At 43.7% G+C, this 18652-nt stretch overlaps 1 protein-coding gene across 1 annotated transcript in view; it reads right to left on the reverse strand.

The window, feature by feature from the left end:
* The window catches only part of USP10 (ubiquitin specific peptidase 10), a 193550-nt gene that overhangs the window by 114504 nt on the left and 60394 nt on the right, over positions 1-18652 (reverse strand). Inside the window, exons 3-4 of the mRNA XM_033941815.1 lie at positions 7268-7328; positions 2194-3210 (exon numbers count right to left, since the gene is read on the reverse strand). Of these exons, the coding sequence (XP_033797706.1) occupies positions 2194-3210; positions 7268-7328 (1078 nt within the window). The remainder of the gene's footprint in view (positions 1-2193; positions 3211-7267; positions 7329-18652) is intronic.

Genomic DNA, 18652 nt, shown 5'->3' on the forward strand with positions numbered 1-18652 from the left:
GGACAAAGGTGAAAGGGGATAGACTCAGAAGTAACCCAAGGAAATACTTCTTCTCAGAAAAAGTGGTGAATTTGTCAAACAGCCTCTCAGCGGAGATGGAAACTATCTGAATTCAAGAAAGCTTGGACAAGTAAGTAGATCTCTAAAGGAGTGAAAGTGAGAATAGATAGCATGAAAGGGCAGAATGGCCTATCTGCTTTCATTTTTCTCTGTTACTAGAGCATTTCTAAGAATGCTACTATCTTGGAGGTTCTGGATTTCAACTTTCTACCTTAAAAGTCATTTGACTTTCAGAACATTTCTCTCAGTTGTATCCAGCCAGATTCTCCTCACCCCTGAATAAAATCTTCTCTAGGTGATGCTTGAGGTCCACAACCTTCACACCAGGCAGGCAAGCTATCAAGTAATCCAGTTATAGTATCTATAAGTCTAATAAATGAATCTCCAGCTACAACAGCTGCCCTAACTCTTCCTTCCTAAGCCTATGCACAGTTTTACTTTGTCCTTTTTAACTTGTTTTTTGCTTATTTTTTATTTATTTATAAATGTATTACCTGCAACAATTCTGACCGGAATACAATAAAACACACACAATAAAATCAGACATACAATCAAAAATCAACAGAATTAAACCTTAAAAATAAAAACATTTTGAGGAAATGCTTGCTTGAATAAAATTGTCTTCACAAGTTTCCTAAACTGCAAAACACTAGAAGCTCCCTTAACCTCAACAGACAATGTATTCCATAACGAAGCACCTGTACCGAAATCATAGAGCGTCAAAAAATTGAATGATTCACAGATTTAAATGAAGGAATTTCAAGAAGCTTTTGGCTCTCAGAACGTAGTGATTGTGGTGGCAGGTAAGAGCAAAATAAAGAGCTTAGCACAACAGAACCATTTTCACTCAATACCTTGGAAATTCTTCAGTCTAGGTCAACTTTCTGTCCGTTCTTGTGATGCTGGATTCAGATACAAGCAACAAGTATAGGTGACTTACTATCCATAATTCCACCACCCCCCTCCCTTTTTATAGGGACGTGTTCTCATTGGTACACATTCAGTTCATTAGCACACCAATAAAATTTGTGTACACTAAACTCAAATTAACTAAGCCTAATTTTGCATGTTACGATTACTTTTTGTGTTTGAAACTAACCAGAAAAAAGTCAGAAAATTGGGGAAAATAGCTAAACTGAAATGTTTTGCCCTGTGTACATTTCTAATGATTTACTATTTTTAATGATCCTACTAGGGGACACAGCTTCATTTAAACCCACAGACATGTTGCTTAAATAATACCTACTGTTGTGCTTTTATTTTCTTCCTTTTCATAAACAGAAAGAAAAACAGTAGAGAATTCCAGATGGCTCCAGCCCATATACCCATGTTGCCACTGAAAAGATTCAGTAACTAACTCCATCTGCTGGCAGGAAAGGGACACAACTCACTTGTTTGGACTCATATAACAAGGACAAGAAAGGCCACATTTTAGCTAGAGGCTGACCAAATTTTGGGTTCAGTTTCTGCCCCCAAACTGCCACTACCCCCTGCCCCACTCTCAGAGACCAGGATCTGACAGACCAGGTAAAGCACCTGCCCCCATCCCCCCCCAAAAGAAGAAAGCTGGTGGCACCGAGCCAGGTCCCCCATCCACTCGAAGACCTTTCAGGCCTACCTTTAACTGCCCTGGTAGTTTAGTGGCTTCTTCAAGGCAGGAGCTATCCCAGTCATTCCTGCTCCCACTAGTTCCTCCATAAAAATGGCTGCCAAGAGTTTCCACAGCAGCCATGTGATATTGCCTCAGGTCTCGTGAGGCTGCCACAAGAACTCTTGACAGCCATTTTTATGGAGGAACTGGCAGGGGTAGGAGAAACTGGCATAGCTCGTGCCCCAAAGAGTCCACTAGGCCATCAGTGCAGTTAAAGGTAAGTCCAGTGAAAGATTTTACGTCGTGGTGAGCTCATTGGCACCCGCTCTCTTCCAGTGGAGTGGGCTAGGGGGGAGGTGAGTCCTAGACTAGCCCTGTTCTCTGCAGGGAAGGGGAAGGAACAGTGGCAGGACAAATCTCTGCTTTGTATTTTTCTCAAGGTTTTATTCCCAAAAAGATTCTGGGAGACCTGAGAAAAATTATACTTTGATTTAAGGCTTTGCTTAGAAATCAAACTTATCAGCCTATGTCATTCACTGTACCTGCAATCTTTATGGCTACAGGATCCTCTGAAACTGGAACAGGTCCTTCTTTAACTTCAACCTGTTTCTCATGGACTAGAGTAGATGTGGCAGGAAGGACATATTTAGTCTCAACACAGGTCACAGGTGTTGATGCTGAGGGCTTAGAATTGTGAAACAGACTAGCCCATGACTTTGCAGGCTGGTTCACAGACAGCAATCCTGAAACAGCAGCCTCAGCAGTAGGTAAAGGATCTCCTGGTTTTGGTTGCTCTGGGTCCATGCTGTCTTCAGCATGCAATTCAACCCCATTAGTACCTGTGCCTTCTCCAGGGGTTTCAAGTGTTTCTCCATTAGAAACGCCAAGGTTTTCAGTAGTATCAGTACCAGTATAAGGCTGCACAACAGCTGTCCTTACAGGGCTATCCCTTCCACTCTCTGAGGGAATATAAGATTGTTCACAATTTATAACACTGCATATCTCAGGCTGCCCAGCAGTCCTGCTATTGTCTAGTGTACTGGAAAGAGAAACATCACACAGAGCTTCATTTATGAAGTCCACAGAATTTTCTGGGCTGTTACAAGTCCTTGGGGAGCCTGATGAGACCAGAATGTCTCCTGAAAACTCTGTATCATCTGTGTTTATACTATTAACTCCAGATGAATTTATATGACCATTTACAAGAGTCTCAGGAAGAACACCATCACTGGCATCTTCTAAGTAACTGTAGTATCCTGGAGGTCTCTTTTTCTTCTTCTTTCGTTCCCTCTGTCCAAGGCCAGACATACTGTCACTGTCAGGGTTGCCACCACTATCCAAAGGAAGTGTGGCTTCTGTAATACGGCAGTCAAGAGAATTACAGTTGCTTTCAATAAGGGCGTCATCATGGGTTTTCTGGGCAGGCGTGCAGCCAAGAATGAACTCTGGGGCCTGAGGATTCAGATTACTTGAAATACTGTAGTCTGTATTATTCAACACAGATGCATCTAACTCAATAACTTCATTAACACCAAACTCAATTCTCTGATACTCCTCCCCTGCAAAGAAAGAAAAAAGGGCTCTATTAAAACATCACAGAATATTTCCAAGGATACTTTGGGTTAATATACAGGAAGAAGAACTCAAGAGACGAGCTCTTGGCAGTATTAAATGATAGAGAAAAACATCTCCATTTTCTTTACCCATTTTATTCAAAATGAATATGAAGGTATTAAAGCACTGGCATAAGCATGTTATACTACAGTGATCAATATTTCCTGTGGCAGTCTATGGAAAATGTACATTTGAGAGATAAGAGTTTATGGGTTAGAGCTCTGCAAATGATATATAAATTTGTAATCCTGACCTTACAAATACTACAGACCACAGGATAACCAGCCTGGATCTACCACAATTCCTCAGAAACCAACTAGGTCAATACCAGCAGGATAGCAGTAGCCAAGAACCATCCAGTGCTACAGGGATTTAGTTAAATGTTGCGGTAATGGTTTCATTAGTATTTGACAGCTGTTTAGTTTATTACAAAGCTTGTATAAGACAAGGGGAAATTCAGAGGGGATGCATGCTGAATTATGGATGAAAACTTGTACCGTTATTTCCCCACATATAGGCTGCAAAAAATGCCTATACAAGTTTTAAAACTGGTAGATAAGCTGCCCCATTGTATTAGCCGCGGTTTATCTACCAGTAACTGGGGCAGTCTATACAGTTTTTAAAAATCATCACCCCCCCCCTTACCTCCCTTTCTGGAATCGCGGCCAGTGGTGTAGGGCAGGAGAGATCTTTGCCGTCAAGAAGAAACGTGGGGCCGGGCTGGCGATCAAAAAGATCTCTCCTGCCCTGCACCGCTGGCCACAATTCGAGGAGGCAGAGATTCAAGGTCATCCAGAGAGGGAGGTAAAGAGGGGATAATTTTTAAAAATTGTATAGGCCACCCCAGTTTTGCAAGCACCCACTGTGCCGGCTTGCAAAACCCATATATAGGACACAGCTTATATATGGGGAATACAGTATATTCATCTAACAAGGATGGTAGAGACCCAAAGAGCAAGCTAAAGTTAATTTGGATAAGGATTGATACCTCATAAGCAGGTCACCGAGAGTACGGGGACAAGGTCATTCACCGCCCTGTGGAGCGGTGAATGGCCTTGTCTCTGCAGTTAAGGGAGGGAGCACGCACAGTCACCCGAGCATGCGGTCCAGCAGCCCCCTCCCTCTTGCCGTTCGGGCATCTCCCTCCCTCCCTCCCTTTCATGGCGATTTCTACAAAGCCATTCTTTCTATTGCAGCCGGAGCCTTGAAGTCGCGTTGCGTGAGGCTGCCGGAAAGTTCTCCTCTGACGCAACTTCTTGTTTCTGGTTGCGTCAAAGGAGAACTTCCCAGCAGCTGCACGCGATGCAACTTCAAGGCTCCAGCTGCAATAGAAAGAATGGCCTTGTAGAAATCGCCACAAAGGTAAGGGGAAGAGAGGGAGGGAGATACCCGGACAGATGGAGAGGACTGCTGGACTGCACGAAGGATGCTGAAGAGAACTGGGGAAGAGAGAGGGGAAAGATGCTGAAGGGAACTGGGGAAGAGAGAGAGGAGAGAAAACGCTGAAGGGAACTGGGGAAGAGAGAGAGGAGAGAAGACGCTGAAGGGAACTGGGGAAGACAGATGCCAGACTATGGGGGGAGCGGAGGGAAGAAGATGGGTGCCAGACCAATGGGGGGGGGGAGAGAAGGCAGACAGTGGATGGAAGGATTTGAATGAGGAGAAAATGAGGACAGCAGAAACCAGACAACAAAGGTAGAAAAAAAAATTTCTATTATTTTCTATTTTTTTTGCTTTAGGACAGTGGTTCCCAAACCTGTCCTGGAGGACCCCAAGGCCAGTTGGGTTTTCAAGATAGCCCTAATGAATATGCATGGAGCAGATCTGCATTCCTGGCATCTCCATTATATGCAAATCTCTGTCATGCTTATTCATTAGGGCTATCTTGAAAACCCGACTGGCCTGGGGGTCCTCCAGGACAGGTTTGGGAACCACTGCTTTAGGATAAAGTAGTATATTAGTTGTGTTGATAAACATTTATAAACAAAGCTCTGCCAGCTGAACATCTCTTTCTCTAGTTCAGCAGCCAGAACTTTGATTTATAAAATGACAATTATACAGAATATTGTTTCTTTTTATACTTTAATAAAATAAGTTCAGTATAAAACTATTTGAGGCTTGTGTGGAATGGGATCAGATGGTTTGTGGGGACGAGACAGTGACGGGGACCAAGCTTGTGGGGACGGGACGGGGACAAATTTTTTCCCCATATCATTTTCTAATGTGGATAACAGTAATGTAGTGTATCTAGATTTTCAGAAAGCATTTGATAAAAGTTCCTTATAAGAGGCTTCTGAGAAAATTAAAGTGTCATGGGACAGGAGACCATGTTCAGTTGTGGATTAGGAATTGGTTATCAGATAGAAAATGGTAGGGTTAAATAGCCATTTTTCTCAATGGAGGAGAGTAAATAGTGGACTGCCGCAGGGATCTTTACTGGGACTGGTGCTATTTAACTTATTTATAAATGATCTGGAAATTGAAACGCGTGAGGTGATTAAATTTACAGAGAACACTAAACTGTTCAAAGTTGTTTAAATGCATGAAGATTGTGAAAAATTACAGGCAGACCCTTAGGAAATTGGAAGGCTGAGCATACAAATGGCAGATGAAATTTAATGTGGCAAATGCACATTGGGAATAATAACCCAAATCATAGTTACAAAATGCTAGGGTCCATCTTAGGGGTTAGCTCCCAAGAAAAAAAAAATCTGGTTGTCATTGTAGACATTACAATGAAACCATCCGCCCAATGTGTGGTGGCGGCCAAAAAGAGAAAACAAGATGCTTAGAATCTAGCTAGGTTCTTGGGTTCGCCACTGTTGGAAACAGGATACTGGGCTTGATAGACCTTCGGTATGTCCCAGTATGACAATTCTTATGTTAGGAATTATTATTATTTTTTTTTTTAAGGGATGGTTAACAAGACTAAGAATGTTATAATGCTTCTGGGTTAGCAGGAGGCAGTGTGTGGGCATTGCCAGGATCCATTGAAGCCACACTTTAGACAGAGTTGTGAGTGGAGGAGGGAAGGTGAGAAAAGACGGAAAGGTATATGCTGCAAATGGTGGATGGTGGGGGTGACTGATGAGAACTGACCTCAGCCAATCACGGAGCAGCACGAGACCAGGCAGGAAGAGCAAAGGTCGCGCTCCTGCGTTGTGCACTGCTCTTCAATGAAAGGCAGCCATCCAGAAGGAGACCGCGCTGAATCAACGCCAGTTTAAAACGGTACAGGGGAGTCTGCGGGCTGCTTCAGGCTTCTCAGCACCAGACACACCCCTGTAGAGGAGGAAAAACCAAGAAAAAAAATATTCTAAACCAAATTTTTTTCCTTGGTTTTTCCTCCTCTACAGGGGGGTACGTCTTATAGAACGAAAAATACGGAAATATACAATTAGCAGCAGATAATATATGGTGATCTCTTAATTTGAATGGCATTAAGCCAATTCAAGAAAAAGCTTATTTTATTTCTAAGTACCTAGTGCTATTCATTTTGAAATTTTTTACTTAACTAATTTTGCTTCTGAGTAAACTTATGAACCTATTGAGGTCTCACAGTAGTTCAAGGGAAAGAAACATGAAACATTTTTTCTTTCTTGACCCAGAATTTTCTCCTTGCTCCTCTGGGCCTCCAGATAAATAGTAACCTGCCTCTACTGGGTTAAAGGTGCAATGAGCTTTCACTCACAACTGTCTTGAGGATTTTGTTTTGCTATTTTTAATCCCCCTTACAATTCCACACAGTTCTTGGCTAGTGGCCACAAACTAATACACTTCATCCAGTTTCCTCTCCCCACCTCCCCAATGGCTGTGAACATTGCCTCCACAGTATTCCTGGCCAGCTGAGAAAATCAAATATCACTTGCAAACCTGAAAAGGAAGATTTCTCATTTAAAGGGTCAATGCCACCACAAAAGAACATATTTTTAGAAACATTATAATCTGAGGAATCTAGTTACTACTGCTGCTTAAAGACCAAGATAATGCATTTGTTCTTACCATCATGGAGCTCATCCATGGACTGGTTACCAAATGAAACTGTTTCATTGTATGGAGGAAGCTGTATGCAAAAAGAGACAATAGATTATTAGCTTAAGACTACAGTATTTAACTTAACACATCTATTCACTGTACTCTACAAAGCGTTCAGAAAGTACAGATTTAGGAATACATCAGGAGATAAATGCAAACTTCAACTCTGTTGCCAGATTTAGTTCTATGATTTTGATTTCTGCATTCAAGAACAATAATAAGATAATAAAGAATCTGATGAAATTCAGAGGTATAAAAAGATTTAGAAAACTTGGACACCTGTCAAAAAGTTTAGAAGCCAGAGGAAAAAAAATCAATCTTTGCAATGTAAGGGATTTCCTTTCTTTTACCTTGTTTTGCTCATTTTCTTTGTGAAGTCTGTTTTTGGACTTCCTGTTACTTTTGCTCATATTTTAGATTCCTTCCCCTCCACTCCCCATGGGGAGGGAGCGTTCTATATTTTCTTTCTCCGAGCTTTTGTATTGACAGTAGAAGGGGCAAACGCTAATTTTTAGGTGCCTGGAAATTTTCCATCCCTGGATGAGGTCAGGTTTTCCACCTTTTAATAATATTTTGTGACCCATATCAGTATGCAGCTCATATTGGGACAGTTGGAAGTTTATTTAAATATGGCTTCCATTTCTAACTTTAAGCAATTTGTATACAATAGAACCTTGGAATCTGAACTTAATCTGTTCCAGAATACCGTTCGAGTTCCAAGACAATTTTTTCCATTGAAAATAACAGAAACTGGATTAATCCGTTCCTTGGTCCCACAAACTCAGACATCAGGATGCCCACCGGCAGAGACAGCAAGATCGGGATCCCCACCAGCAGGGACAGCAAGATCGGGACCCACACCAACAGAAGCAGCAAGATTGGGACCCCCACCAACAGAGGCAGCAAGATCGGCAACTGCAAGCGGTGCTCAGCCCAAAGTTTCCCTCCCAGGCAGAAACAGGAAGCTGCAGCAGAGGGGAAGCTTTGGGCTGAGCACCGCTTACTGTTCAGATTCCAAAGCAGCAATCGGATTCTGGGGCAAAAATTAAGGAAAAAAAAAGTTTGGATTCCAAGTTGTTCGAGTTCTGTAATGCTCTTATCAAAAATGCTGAACACAAAATATTTGCATTAGGAAGAAACTTCACTTTCTGATCAGTGAGTTGCATACCAAATAACCAAGAGTGCAAGTGAATAGTAAGACAAGAATCCTACAGCTCAGCTATGAAAATTTACTTACACTGTTGGCTGTTACCAGACGTCTGACATACTAATTACATAAGAGTTGCTTCTACAAGGTTATCTGGAGGAAGCTGAAAAAACACAAAAAGGTTCTGAAGCACAGCAGAAAAACAATCCTTCTGGACCACGAGTATGGTGATTAGTTTTCCTGAAGCTCTACCCTGACTCTACCTTCATCTGAGAAGTTTCCTGTTTGTTGGAAGTGGCCTGAGTACAGTTACGTCTCAAGCAGCATCAACTGGACAACTCCAATCCAGCAAATTATCATTCATTATCAAACTCACCATACATTTCCAAGGTTGTGGAGAAGATTGTCCTCCTTCAGTTTACATTAATTTTGGATAAGACCAAAGCAATTTACTCTTGTCAACCAAATTACAGGGTAGGCTACAGCACTGAAACTGTCTTTCATAAACAGAATTAGAACAAACAAGGATGCTAATAGAGTAAGCACAGTTACTTACTGTTAACAGGTGTTACCCGGGGACAGCAGGCAGATAGTCTCACATATGTGATAACATCATCCACGGAGCCAGGTATGGATAGTATGAAAAGTGAATTGTCGCCAAGTTTTAAGAAACTTCACGACTGCCCACACTGTGCACAGGCGCCCCTGAAGCTCGCGGCACCTCAGTTCCGTTACCAAGCTAAGAAGCCAACCAGGGGAGGTGGGAGGGTTGTGAGAATATCTGCCTGCTGTCCCCAGATAACACCTGTTACGGTAAGTAACTGTGCTTTATCCTAGGACAAGCAGGCAGCATATTCTCACATATGGGACTCCCTAGCTTACTACAGAGGAAAGGAAGGAGAGTTGGTCTTTAAGAAAATAAAGCATCTGTCTCGTTTGGAATAAGAACAAAGCGCCCTTCTCATCTGGAATACGATTCCAGACAGTAGTGAGGACCAAGTAGCCGCCTTGCAGATTTCATCAATGGGAGTGGAATGCAAGAATGCAACTGAAGCTGCCTTAGCTCTGACTTTATGTGCTGTTACACGCCCCCGAGCTATAGCCCAGCCTGAGCAAAGCAGAAGGAAATACAGGCTGCAAGCCATGTGGAAATAGTTCTCTTGGTTAATGGGTGGCCCAATCTGTTGGGATCAAAGGAGATGAATAGTTGAGAAGATGTCCTGTGAGACTTGAGTCCTCTGAAAGTAATTGGCTAATGCTTGTTTGCAGTCCAAGGTTTTAAGAGTTGCTTCTCCAGGGTGAGTATGAGGCTTCGGAAAAAAAACTGGAAGTACAACTGATTGATTTAAATGAAATTCCATAACCACTATGGAACCTTATCATAACCTTATCCATAACCTTATCATGGTGGAACACTGTAAAAGGTGGGTCCGCTACTAATGCTTGAAGCTCACTCTACGTGCAGAAGTGATAGCGATTAGACATATCGCATTCCAAGTGAGATAATTAAGATGAGCAGTAGACATTGGTTCAAATGGAGGTTTCATCCATCTCGAGATAACCACATTAAGATCTCAAACCACTGGAGGCAGTTTAAGAGGAGGTTTGATGTTAAAAAAGCCCTTGCATAAATCTGGAAACCAGAGGATGAACTGTAAGTGATTTATTGTTAAGTTGAACATGAAAAGCACTGATAGCACTAAGGTGAACTCTGACTGAAGTGGTTTTAAGACCCGAGTTGGATAAGTGTAAAAGGTATTCCAACACTAAAGGAATGGAGGAGGAAGAAGTATCTTGAGTATGATGATCACACCACACTGAAAACTGTGTCCGTTTTTGTTGGTAGCATTGCTGTGTAGGTGGTTTTTTGGATGCTTCTAAAATGAGCCTGACGGAATCAGAGAGATCAGCTTCTGGTGAAGTCAGACTGAGAGATACCAAGCTGTCAGGTGCAAGGACTACAGATTGGGATGTAAAGAGATCCTTGACTGAGTTAGACGAGATGGAAAGATCTGTAGGGTTATCAGATCTTTGACCTTAAGTTGAAGTATGAGGAACATTGTAGCCAATTCTTGCTTGAGTTTGACCAGTGTTTTGAGAATGAGAGGAATCGGAGGGAAAGCATAAAGGAACTTGTCCGTCCAATCCAGGGGGAAGGCATCTGCCTCCAGACGATGAGGAGAGTATTGACTGGAACAGAACTGAGGCAGTTTGTGATTGCTGGGGGATGCAAACAGGTCTATCTGAGAAGTCCCCCAAAGTGAAAATATCTGATGCAAGACTTTGGAGTGGAGCATCCACTCGTGTGGTCAAAGATATTTGTTGAGTTTGTCAGCAAGTTTATTTTGTGCTTCTTGAACATAGACAGCTCTGAGATATATGTTTTGAGCAATTGCCCAGATCCAAATCTTCTCGGCTTCCTGGCAGAGAGTCCAAGAACCCGTCCCTCCTTGTTTATGTAATACATTGCGACTTGATTGTCTGTACAGACCAGGAAGACGTGATTGGATATATTGTGTTGAAAAGTCTTCAGAGCATTGTGAATCACTCTGAGTTCCAAGAGGTTTATGTGGAGTAGAGATTGACACGGGGGAAAAAATCTGTCCCCGTCCCCGGCTCTCTGTCCTCTTCACGCCCCGTCACCGTCATTCCCTTCACTGCCCCGTTACTGTCACCGGCATCCCCTTCACCGCCCCGTCACTGTCACCGCCATCCCCTTCACCGCCCCGTCACCATCACTGCCATCCCATTCACCGCCCCGTCACCGTCCCCGCAGCATCCATATAAGCCTCAGTACTGCGAAACACCATGAAGACAGAAGAGAGTCCTGCCACTACTACTACTGCACTGAGAATCTGTTTCAGTGCCTCTGCCCTGTAGTAAAAACAGAACATAAAATAAATCAATTGACTTGTCCTCCCTTGCAATGACATGTCCCCCATGTTCACCTATAGCTCGAATCAGGTCAATTGTGCACACTAAAAATGCCCACCCGAGCACATAATCATGCAGATGCTGCAGTACAATGAGCAACAGGAGGATCTGGAACATGAGCGCAGGCAGGCAGTGATACAAAAACAGCAGACACCCGACCGATTGCAGCGTTCCGCCATCTCCCTCCCTCCACCCCACCTTAGATGTAGAGTATGCTGGCTTTCTTTTTCGCCCAGCCGCACACGCGGCTGCTCATTTGTTCAATATTCTCCTCTGACGCAACCGGAAGTTGCAGGAGAGAAGAAGATTGATCAACTCAAGCATCCGCGCGTGTGCAGCTTTTTGAACGCCTGCGGCTGGGCGAAAAAGAAAGCCGTCATACTCTACATCAGTGTTTTTCAACCTTTTTACACCCATGGACCAGCAGAAATAAAAGAATTATTTTGTGGACCGGCAAACTAATAGGACTAAAATTTAAAAACCCCATTTCCGCCCCATCTCCGCGAGCTCGGTCACCTCAGTAACTATAGAAAAATAGACAAATATAGTGCAAAATATAGACAGCAGATATAAATTCTCAAAACTGACACGTTTTGATCACTAAATTGAAAATAAAATCATTTTTCCTACTTTTGCTGTCTGGTGATTGATTTCATGAGTCTCTGGTTGCGTTTCCTTCTGTCTGTGTATCCTTTCTTTCATTTCTTTCTTTCTGCACTCAGGCCCAAGAATTGTCCCTTTCTATTCCCTCCCTTTTTCCTTCCTATGTCCTTAGTGCCCCCCGGTGCCTCCTTCCCATGTCCTTAGTGCCCCTTCCTGTCTTTAGTGCCCCCAGTGCCTCCTTCCCATATCCTTAGTGCCCTTCCTGTCTTTAGTGCCCGTAGTGCCTCCTTCCCATGTCTTTTAGTGACCCCAGTGCCTCCTTCCCATATCCTTAGTGCCCCTTCCTGTCTTTAGTGCCACCAGTGCATCCTTCCCATGTCTTTAGTGCCCCTAGTGCTTCCTTCCTATGTCCCTCTCACTGCCTTCCACACTTTGTCCCACCCCCCCCCCCCGAAGCCTGCCTGCCTGTCTACCTCTCTCCCTCCCTCCCTAGCCATAGCCAGCCTGCTGCCTCCCTGCCGCTCAAAAAATAAAAAAAATCCTCCCTCCTTCCTTTCCCCTGCTCTTACCGCCATGCTGCAGCTGCTAAAGCAGACAGGAAGTCTTTCCGACGTCAATTCTGAAGTCGGAGAGGATGTTCTGGGCCAGCCAGGCAGCGATTGGCTGGCCCAGAACGTCCTCTCCGACGTCAGAATTGACGTCGGAAAGACTTCCTGTCGGCTTTAGCAACTGCAGCAGGGCGGTAAGAGCAGGGGAAAAGGAGGAGTCTTTTTTTTTTTTGCGCCTGTCCCTTAATCTTGCCGGCCCTGCGCGGACTGGCAGAAATTTCCTGCGACCGGCGGTTGAAGAACAGTGCTCTATATCTAAGGTGAGGTGGAGGGAGGGAGATGGCGGAACGCTGTGATTGGACGGGTGGGGACCGCTCGATCCTTGATTGCCTCACTGCGGAGACAAGTCCATTCATTGCTCCACGGGGCGGTGAATGGACTTGTCCCTGTCCCCGCAGAGGCCACTATTTTTTCTTCCCCGTTTCGGCGGGTTACCTGCGGCTACTCGCGGCTAGCCGCGGGTAACAAACACCGTGTCATTCTCTAATGTGGAGCATCTGTTCTTGCGCAGATCAGCAACCTTGCGTCCATTGACCATCCAGGTGAGCTCCCCAAGCATACATGGACGAGTCTGGACCTTCTGATATGGAGGAGTTTGAAACAGCAGCCCTTTGGAAAGATTTGACGAATTCATCCACTACTGAAGAGACCGACGAAGTGATTATACGATTGTAATGCTCTGTGCGAATGGATCGAAAGCTTGAGACCATTGAGACGCCAGAGACCACTGAGCTGTTCTGAGATGAAGTCTCAAAAAAGGGGGCAACATGGACCGTAGAAGCCATATGGCCCAATAGTCTCATCATTTGTCTGGCTGAGATGGACGGAAGATGGTATGCTTGACTGCATAATTGAATTAGATTGTCCTGCCTTGGTTGAGGTATGAATGCCCCGAGTTGAACGGTATTGAGCAGAGCTCCGATGAACTGTAGAGTTTAAGAGGGTTGAAGTTGAGATTTTGGAAAGTTGACTTCTAACCCTAATTGTTGAAGAAACAGGAATGTGGACAGTGCTGCTGAGAGAACCCCCTGAGAAGAGGTGTCTTATGAGCCAGTTGTCAGGATAGGGAAAAACTTTAAATCTGTGATCCCTTAAAGCTGCTGCCACTACTACAAGGCATTTGATGAACACTCTTGGAGAGGAGGCTAAGACGAAGAGAAGAACTTTGTATTGAAAATGTTGATGGGAGCAGATCCAAGATGGCAGCACGATAGTTTGGTGTCTCTTAACTTCCTCTATGGAGCTGGCTTAAAAAACTAGAGTTTTCTTTTTACCTAAAATGCCTCATACTAAAAGGAAAGGGGCTCTGAAAATTGCTCCGTCCCAATTCAGAAGCTCCTCGCCGGTTCAGCAAACTTTAGAATGGTATACAACCAAACTTTCAACCCATCTTACCGAGAGAAGAGGGCCCTGCTATAGACGTGGATGATGGAGCGTCCAGTCTTTTGGGGCATGAAATATCTTTGCCCCCTCCAGTTTCTAGTACACCTCCCTGTCCAGCGTTCACACGGGTTGTTCCGGTAGTGATCCCAGGGGTGGAAATTGCAAACCTGGGCTCAAGCTTGGAGGGAGGCACACCTGAAGACAAGAACACCAAAGAGTCAACTTTTGGAGCGACTGTGGGTGTACTGCTGCTTCCAACTCCACTAGAAAATATTTGGCAGGCCTTGTAAAGGCTGGACGGTTTGGTGGTTAAATCAACACAAGAGGTACTTAATCTATCTGGAAAAGTAGATAATTTATCTAAAAATGTTAAAAAGATCAAACAGGATTCCGTGGAACAAATCCTGCAGGTTCAACCGAAAATAAAAGACCTAAAAGAAACAGCAACAACTTTGATTAAAGGTAAGACTTTAGTACACCAAAAATTAGAACAATTGAAAACTTCAATGGAAGACTCAACATTCGAGTGCTCAATTTCTCTAGATCAGTAGCTTTAAATTCTGTTGATTACTTTAAAAAATATCTGAGATTCTTATATTTCCTCAGCAAGCCATTCCTCCATTTAATAAGATATATTATATTCCAAGTTCTTCTTCTAAGGCTGCTGGTGAAGGAAACTCGGCACAAGATGAAATTGAAAAAGATGAATTAAAATATTTATCAACTGTCTTGGAAGAATCCTTATCTGATGTAAAGGAAATGGCAACATTGCTAATTTCTTTCGTATTCAAGCAAAACTTAAATGTTGTGATAAACTTTATTTTCAATTTTTTCTGGGCAAAGGATACCCAGACATATCAAAAACTACACAAGATCGTAGAAAAGAATTCTTGTCTATGTGAGAAATAAAAATATTGGGTGCTTCTTTTCTATTGGCATACCTCTGCAAATATTTGATCCAATATCTGGGGATTAAGTATACTTTTCTTGTACCAACACAAGAGCCTTTCTAGACCTTAAAAAGATTTCTAATGATTTATAGGCTTAATTGGAAGGAAAAATTATGTTGTTACCTGTTAATTTTCTTTCCTTTAGACGCAGCAGATGAATCCAGAGACCAATGGGATAGCACACATCTATCAGCAGGCGGAGATAGAGAAACTGATTAACAGGTGGTCCTATTGGCTGGCACTCCTCCTGTATCTCCAGTATAGCTCCTTGCTCAAGCATCCGTAACCATCAAGAGGCATAGCATGTAAAAAACTTCTTTCCCATAACAAATCTCAAAAGGCAATAATACAGAATACAATCATCAATAACAACAAACTTCGAAAGTTGGAAAAGAAAAAATCAACAGACAATATCCAGAAAGGGTGGGGCTCTGGATTCATCTGCTGCATCTAGAGGAAAGAAAATTAACAGGTAAGAACATAATTTTTCCTTCCTTAGCAACAGCAGCAAATGAATCCAGAGACCAATGGGATGTAGCAAAGCAATCCTCAATCTGGGTGGGAAGCAAACGCCACCTCCGCAACAACTGAAGCACTAAATGCATCCACCGCATGCACCCCCACATCCAACCGGTAATGCTGAGATAAAGCACTCTCGGAAGACCAAGTAGCCGCGAGACAAAACTCCTCCAAGGGAAAAAACCTCTGGACCGAGTCCAAGAAGTAGCCATCACTCTGGCAGAATGGTCATGAAGTTCTTTCGCAAACCGCTTCCCTGCCATCAAGCAAGCGGAAATAATGTCCTCTTGGACCCATCGAGCGATAGAGGCTTTGGACGCCGCCATACATTTGAGGCATCCCGTGAAGAATACAAAAAGGTGATTTAAACACCAAAAGTCGTTAGAAACCTAGCTCGCAGAGAACGCTAGGCACTTTATAAAAATGCAGTGAATAAATGCACATCTCCCACTTTCTCCTCACAGGAAGAAGGAAAGAAAAGTGACAGTGTCATAAAAGAAAGGATGACACCTCCTTAGAAAGAAATTGTGGTATGTCCAAACTGACACCCCAGATTTTGTAAATCAGAAATAGGAATCCCCGCCAAACAAGGCCTGCAACTCAGAAAAAGCTGAGCTGAAGCCATGGCCACAAGAAGCCCCGTGTTCAACAGCACAGCCCTCTAGAGTCTCAAAAGACAATGATGAAATAAAGCCTTTGGTAAACTGCAAAGAAGTACGTTAAGACTGTACTCCGGACAGGGCTTTCTAAGAGGTGTACGAATATACCATTCTCTGTTTAGGAACTTAACTACATGAAGCTGAGAAGGAAGCAAAGAGCAATATACCTACTAGCCCTTGTAACAAGCTAAGGATGGCACTTGAAGCTGAAGGGAATTGAACGCTAAGCCCTTGGCAATACACTTGTGCCAAAAAAGAACTCTGGAAGTGTGCAAATGTTGAGAAGTACCCAAGAAAGGAAAAACCTCCAAAAGGAAGCAAAAGCCACAGGTGAAGAAGTCTGTATCGCCTGGATAAGAGAAGAAACAATCTGCTTGCAGAACCCTTACACGTCAGCCATGACTTTTCAAAAGCTAGGTCGCAATACCAAAGTAGTACGAATATCCATTTTGATCGGACCCTAGGTGAGCAAATCCGGAGATACCAGGAAACTCAACAGTCCGGCTGTCGAAAGACTCAACAGATCCACATAGCAAGGATGGCGCAGCCAATCCAGAGATTCTACAAATTCTGTGCCCTGAAAGTGAGCTTGAGATGGCAAATACAAGCCATCATCAGCCAGGGGAAAACACTGAAAAAAGAGAAACCAGAGGCAAGAAAGAAGCCACGCTGCTACCCCCTCTGACTCCCACTCCCTGTGCCCGCCGAAGAAGCTAGGAAGCTTAGAATTTTGAGATGAGGCCATGAGGTCTAGTTCCAGGAGATCTCACTTCCATAAAAAGAGCTGGAACGCCTGAGCAAAATTCTCAATATCCAGGATGTAGAAGATTTCACTATTACTAACATTTACACTTTCTAGAGCGTACACAGCGTACACAGTGTAATAATACAATAAATGGCCATGCTCAGATTGCGCGGAGAGAAAGTCTATCCAAACTCTTTCCTGACCTATAAAATGATCAGCCAACAGAAGAGGAAGATGAGGGTCCACCCATTGAAGTTAGAACCACAACTTACCCGCCAACTGAGTACATCACCTACTGCCCAGGCTGTAGAGAAATACCCACATCTTAATACTGACTGGAAAAGACCTTCAGACGTCATTCCGGAAGAATGGTCTGAAGCTCCAGAAATGATAGCCTGACCACGCTCCAGAGTAGAAGAATGACCAAGTACATGAGTCGCCCTCTAAAGATCAGACTCCTGAAGCTGAGGAAGGAAGGCACCGAGCCCCACAACCCGACAGCCCGGAATGTTTGGTGGCCATGAGCTAGTCCAGCAAAGACCGAGGCATGCTTTGAAAAGAGAAATCTCACCGAGCCACCAAAACATACAGAGCGATGTTTGAGGAGCCTACCAAATAATTGGAGCCCTGAGATAATGGGAAAGAAAGCCGAAGTTCCCAGCAGAGTCAGTGACATGGATCCTAGAACCTGTACAGAATCCCATACTCTTGGTCATGGTGACCAAAGAATGCAAACCTGAGACTGTGACCCATCGCACTAGTCTCAGGGAAGAAACATAGTTCTCTCCTATATGAATAAAAACATCTTCCCAATATACCTATAAATAGTACAGGAGAAAAGAGCGCTGTGCCAATTCGAAGATTCCCGTCCAACGAACTGAGGAAAACAAACCACCCTTTTCGTGTCAGTCAAATGGCCCGATTGGAAGACATCCAAATCAAGCAGTCAGTCAAGAAGAAATTAGGTGAATCGCCTGGTAGCGCCAAAATGCTACCACTGCCCACATTTTCTAAAATGTTCGTGAAGCCTTAGGTAGGCGAAATGGCATGTGCCATAACCGAAAGCGCTGCTCCAAGAGAGGCAAGCAAACCTAGTGCCGATTCAGAGTCCATAGTGAAAATGTAAATATTCTCCCAGTTTTTCTGCAGAAATGTTTAACCCTGAGAAACTAATTCAGCAGAATGGGATCCAGCTTGCCCAATGCCCCCGTCTTGGGCACCATGCAGTAAGTGGAACAACGTCCCTTAGTTCCCGAAGAACTACAAGAAGTGCCCTGAGGACTAGTAACACTTAAAAGGGAAACACAAAACACAGAGACTCCAAGAACGAACCGGAAACCTAAGGAGGATGCAAAGTGGCAAGCATCCTGAAAAATGTGCACAGCCCCCTGACCTAACATTATAGCGTCTTCTCCCTCATGAGAAAGCCTGAAGAGTCATTGGAAGAAGTCAAGATCCCCTCAGAATGAAGTGCAGAAGGTCAGGGAACAGCAGGATGAGAACTGTAGGATCTGTAAGAAGAAAGAAATTCTCCTAGGAAAAAATCAAGTTTCGCAATGTAAAGAGGAGTATACTGGAACCATGAAAACATTACTAACTCCATGCGAAATACGTATGTCCTTTAAAGTGAATACATACTGGACGCAATCAAGATGCTGCATCTACCGCCCCGTGGAAAACAACAGCATCCTAACAGGTGTCAGACAAAGCTCACATCGCTAATGAGAGCTTCAGGGATGAGGCTAATAGCCACATAGCACAGGTTTGATAGAATAGGTAACTGGCTCCTGGTTAGAAGGAGCTG

The sequence above is a fragment of the Geotrypetes seraphini genome, chromosome 4, assembly GCF_902459505.1.
Source record: "Geotrypetes seraphini chromosome 4, aGeoSer1.1, whole genome shotgun sequence".
NCBI classification, from domain to species: Eukaryota; Metazoa; Chordata; class Amphibia; order Gymnophiona; family Dermophiidae; genus Geotrypetes; species Geotrypetes seraphini.